Raw genomic sequence first — 4309 nt, forward strand, 5'->3', positions numbered from 1 at the left:
GTCGTCGGGGTGTTGGTACCATCCGGATGGGGTGCGTTCGGGTGCGGCGAAGCGCCCGTCGACTTGGTCGGGTGGGAGGAGGAGAACGCCCGTGCTGTTGCCGCTGCCGGCGCCGGCAGTGGTGGGTCTTCTCCTGCTCTTCTTGCTCCTCTTCTTCTTTTTGGTGGCACCCTCCTTGTTGGGGTCGTACTCGTCTTCGTCCTTGTCCGCGGCGAGATCCAGTGCTGCGCGTTCTTGCGCCGCGGGGATGAAGGACTCCGGCACGATGTTGAGGACATCACCAGCCTCCTCGGCTTTTTCGATGGCTTCTTGCGCCGTGGTCTGTCCGTCGGCCGTAGCGGCGTCCGCGCGTGGCCCGCCCCAGGTGCGCTGGCCCGCTGTGAAGATGCCGTAGACCATGTAGTACCAGTTGAAGAAGGGGTTGAGCACGAACATCACGGGGTAAAGCCAGATCTTGAAGCGGCGGAGCTTGGCGCCGAAGTAGATCATGAGCATCCAGTTCAGTCCTAGCGAGATGGCGATGAAGCCGACAGGGAGGTCGTTGATCCCCTTGGAAGTCGTCATCAGAGCCAGCACCATGATGAAGAAGAGCAGGGCCGTAGTCCGGATCGTGTTCTGCATGAACCGGACGAGAACGAGAACTGGGTACCGCTTCCATAACCGCCAGTCGGTCAACATGCAGACTTCGTTAGTGATAAACCCTAGAAACCACCGGCGGCGCTGCTTGATGAGCGACGCCATTGTCTGGACGGCCTCAGTCTTGCAGAACGCTGACGTGCACATCTGGATCTGGTACCGCTTCTTGGCCCCGATCATGAACAGATGGGTTAACCAGCGGTCCTCGCCCAAGTGACTTTTCGCAAAGTCGAAGAGGTCTTCGCACTGCTCGGCCTTGTCTGCGAAGTAGTATTTAGCCATCCGCCGGAAAGCTGAGAACCGGAGCATCGTCAGGGCGCCAGGCAGGCAAGTGACAGAGCCACATCCGGATTCGACCGTTCGCTCGAAAAGCTGGCCGTGGATGTACTCCATATCCTGGAGGAGCGTGATAACGCTGTGCTTCCTTGTTGTTGACGTGATAACACCCGTCATGGCCAACATATCCCGCCTGTTGCCCGGGCTCAGTTCCATGTCGTACACAAAGTTCTGCAGGCAAACTTTATCAAGGATGCAGTCGGAATCGATGAAGAGAATAAACAGGTTGTCGTTTCTCCGCAAATACTCTTGGTAGACCTTGTCGATGAGCTTGAAGGTCATCTTCTGGCAATGTCTCTTTCCGCCGTGGGGGAACCGCGAGACAGTGATTCGGGCGGCTTTGTAGGTCACGTCGATGCTTTTGGGGTACGACTCGAGCGTCAGGGGCACTCCGAGCTTCTCAATGGTGTTGAGGTACAGCTCATCTTCCTGGTCACCGTCGAAGGAGAGAAAGACGTGGATGCAAGAAGGCGGGTAGTCGCAGTCGACGACCGAGTTAACGGCGGTCACAAGTACGTCGGGTTCCTCTTTGTAGCAAGGCATGACAATGACGACCTTGGGAGCCGACACCTCATCAAGAACCTGCTTGATCCGCTTCGTCCGCCCCAGTTGATGCGTGACGATCTGGTAGATGCAGAACAACCAAGGGATGGTCAAAAGACCGGCAAAACTCCAGAAGGCAAACCACTGAAGGAAGGTAACCATAAACTGGGGCCAGACACGGGCAATAACGCTGGGAAGCGGCAGCGTCACCACCATGATGGGCAGGAATATGGCTCTGCAAACATGTTAGTTATGAGCCACGGCCAAAACCAGGGATTGGTACAGACCTGAGGAGCGTAAACGCAACGCCGACACATACTGCCAGCACCCGGACTGTCCAGTGTTCGGCTTTGACAAACACCTTCCATAAGCAATAAAGAAAGGCAGCTATCCAGAGGAACCACTCAAGCAGCGCGGCCAGCATTACCACACCCACAATGGAGGTGTAAACGATCTGAACACACGGTTAACTCCTGATCTTATTAACTGCGCATAAAAGTTTGAGCCACTCACGTCGCTAACCGGCCATAACACTTCACCGTCTCCCGCCATTGTGGAGTAGTGATTGAAGAAGTGAGCGTCTCAAACGAAAGTAACAAACACCGTCAAACGGCAACGGTCCGGGAGGATGGCGACAGTAAAGAACGAACGGCAGCGAGAGGCCAGGCCGCAGCCAGCTCGCAACGACACACTAACCAGACAGAGGGAATCCCGGTCTGCAAAATGTGAGGTGTCTGGCGCGCGGGTCTCCGTAAAGGAGCGGTCGGCGGATAGGTGCACAAGCGAACGGCTACCTGCAGCGCCGTCGACCAGCCGATTTCCAAGCCCTGGGCCGCGGGAAGGCCAACCCCCCTTCGTATCAGAAAAAATGGTCCGGCAAGGGCCTTATTTTCAATATCAGGAAACCGGTGGACTCACGCCCAGGCTGTGCTGTGCGACCGGAGACGCTCTGCCCAGCGAGGCATATAAGAGGGAGGAGGACAAGAGCAGTAGTAGTAGGTCAGCGGGAGGGAACAGTAACCGGGGAAGCTGGAAAGTAAGGCAGCCGGTAGGATAATGACCTGTTACTTCGTAGCATTTCCGCAACCACACCTGACCCCCCGACCCAGACCCAAACCAATGGCCACAGGGCCACGCCAGCGCCGATCATCCAACTCTTTTGTTGAAAGAATCTGCAGCATCCGGTCGGCCAGCCGATGTATGGGGTGCAGGGGCAGTGGGCCAGACGGCAGAGACGTCAATATAATATCTGCAAATGAACACACTTTAGCCGGCTGCTTCTTTTTGCAGGCCAACCCTCTTCTCACCACAGCTCATCCCGCCTCCACGCCGGAGCTTTCTCTCGCCAGACTGGCACGGAATGACTGAAGTAGCATTTTTCTGTCCAGGCTCATGTTGTGTAGCCATCCAGTACGTGTCCGTCCTAGGTTCTGGACCTGGATCAGGGACGCACCATACCGCGCTCGCCCCAAGAAGGCCCGAGACACGAGATGGGGCTAGATGCGAGTGATGGAAACATGGCCACTCGTCTGCTCGCACGCCTTGCGCGGATTTAGAACATTCAGCTGCCTGTGTTGACAAACCCAAACGCCCGGGTGTTGTCGCCGTTTGTCTGTTTTTCCGAAGGAATGGGTTGAAACATCTGTAAGGCATGATTATCCCGGGATATTCCCCGGTAAAGCCAATAGTATGTGTAACTTGAAGAAACAACGAGCACTTGCTGTCCTGTACCTGAGAAATAGACCTTTCCAGCTCCGAGCGAGCGAAGAAAAGGGAGGCACACCCCCGATCCGAAGCTCAAAATGGTCGAGCCGAGGTTCTAGAATGCAATGCTGAGTCCAATCGAGGCGACTTCTCTCGATGGGCGCCTTGCGGCAGCAAATTAACCAGCCCGCGAGCTGAGTCCAAGCGGGCTCCCCGATGTCGTGCTGCAGAGACAGCTGAGCGTCACCAAAACGACGACGCCGTAGCCTACCATTCCAAAAACCGAGAGCGAAATCCGTGAATCTTTGTGCTACCCATCGAGCCGGAACCAGACGAACCCGACCCAAACTCTCCATCCATCCGGCCAGATCTGCACCTCGCGCAAACAGACATCCATCTATCCATCCATCCATCAAAACAACAAGGCCCCAACAAATCGAAAGAACAAAACACGATCTGCCGAGCCCGCATACTTAGCACGTCCACTCGGGAGGAGTGTGGGGGCACACTACCTCCCACATCCACCCACAGCCGGCATCCCGATTCAAAACAAGGCAAGTTCGGCAAGGCCACCCATCGATCGGGAACGTGAAAAAGAACGAAGCGAAGTGTGCCAACCAAAGCCAGCCAGACAGACAGGGGCGGGAGATCTCCCGGGTGGGTCTCGCCCCCCCAGCCCCTGGCAAAGGTACCACGCCAACGTAGCAGCAGCAGCAACAGCTGCCGGTGTGTTTGGTTGCAGCGGGAGAGGGAGGGGGGGGCGGCTGCTGCCAGGTATACCGAGCTGGTTCTTGTTGGACTGCTGTGCAATGTGGTAGTGGAAAAAAAGAAACTACCTACCGACCTAGCCTGGGGATTGCAGCGAAGCGAGGTCAAATCCCGCCGTAGGAATGCGTGCGTCAGCACTTCGGGGATGCGGGAATATAATCAGCGCTGCTGGTAAATATGTAATAAGTAATAACACAGCGGCTCAGCGGGATATCTTCTATCGGAAGCAAAGAAGCAGAGAAGCGGTAAGGCATATCGTACCTTGTGCACACGTGCAACGCCGTCGCTCCGTCGTTGGAGTTGGAGAGGTGTTGTTGGTTGG

General features: G+C 56.1%; 2 protein-coding genes across 2 annotated transcripts; one reads left to right on the top strand and one right to left on the bottom strand.

Annotated features, from left to right (window-relative positions):
- Positions 1–506: 506 nt before the first annotated feature.
- Positions 507–1254, bottom strand: CHGG_04835 (uncharacterized protein; the record flags this gene model as incomplete). Its single annotated transcript, XM_001224048.1, has 3 exons — positions 507–549; positions 677–1056; positions 1156–1254. The coding sequence occupies 3 exons, from the start codon at positions 1252–1254 to the stop codon at positions 507–509; spliced, it is 522 nt and encodes a 173-aa protein (XP_001224049.1).
- A 1129-nt stretch (positions 1255–2383) lies between these two features.
- Positions 2384–3520, top strand: CHGG_04836 (uncharacterized protein; the record flags this gene model as incomplete). Its single annotated transcript, XM_001224049.1, has 3 exons — positions 2384–2551; positions 3142–3202; positions 3258–3520. The coding sequence occupies 3 exons, from the start codon at positions 2384–2386 to the stop codon at positions 3518–3520; spliced, it is 492 nt and encodes a 163-aa protein (XP_001224050.1).
- Positions 3521–4309: the final 789 nt, after the last annotated feature.

The sequence above is a fragment of the Chaetomium globosum genome, genomic scaffold, assembly GCF_000143365.1.
Source record: "Chaetomium globosum CBS 148.51 scaffold_4 genomic scaffold, whole genome shotgun sequence".
Taxonomy (NCBI): domain Eukaryota; kingdom Fungi; phylum Ascomycota; class Sordariomycetes; order Sordariales; family Chaetomiaceae; genus Chaetomium; species Chaetomium globosum.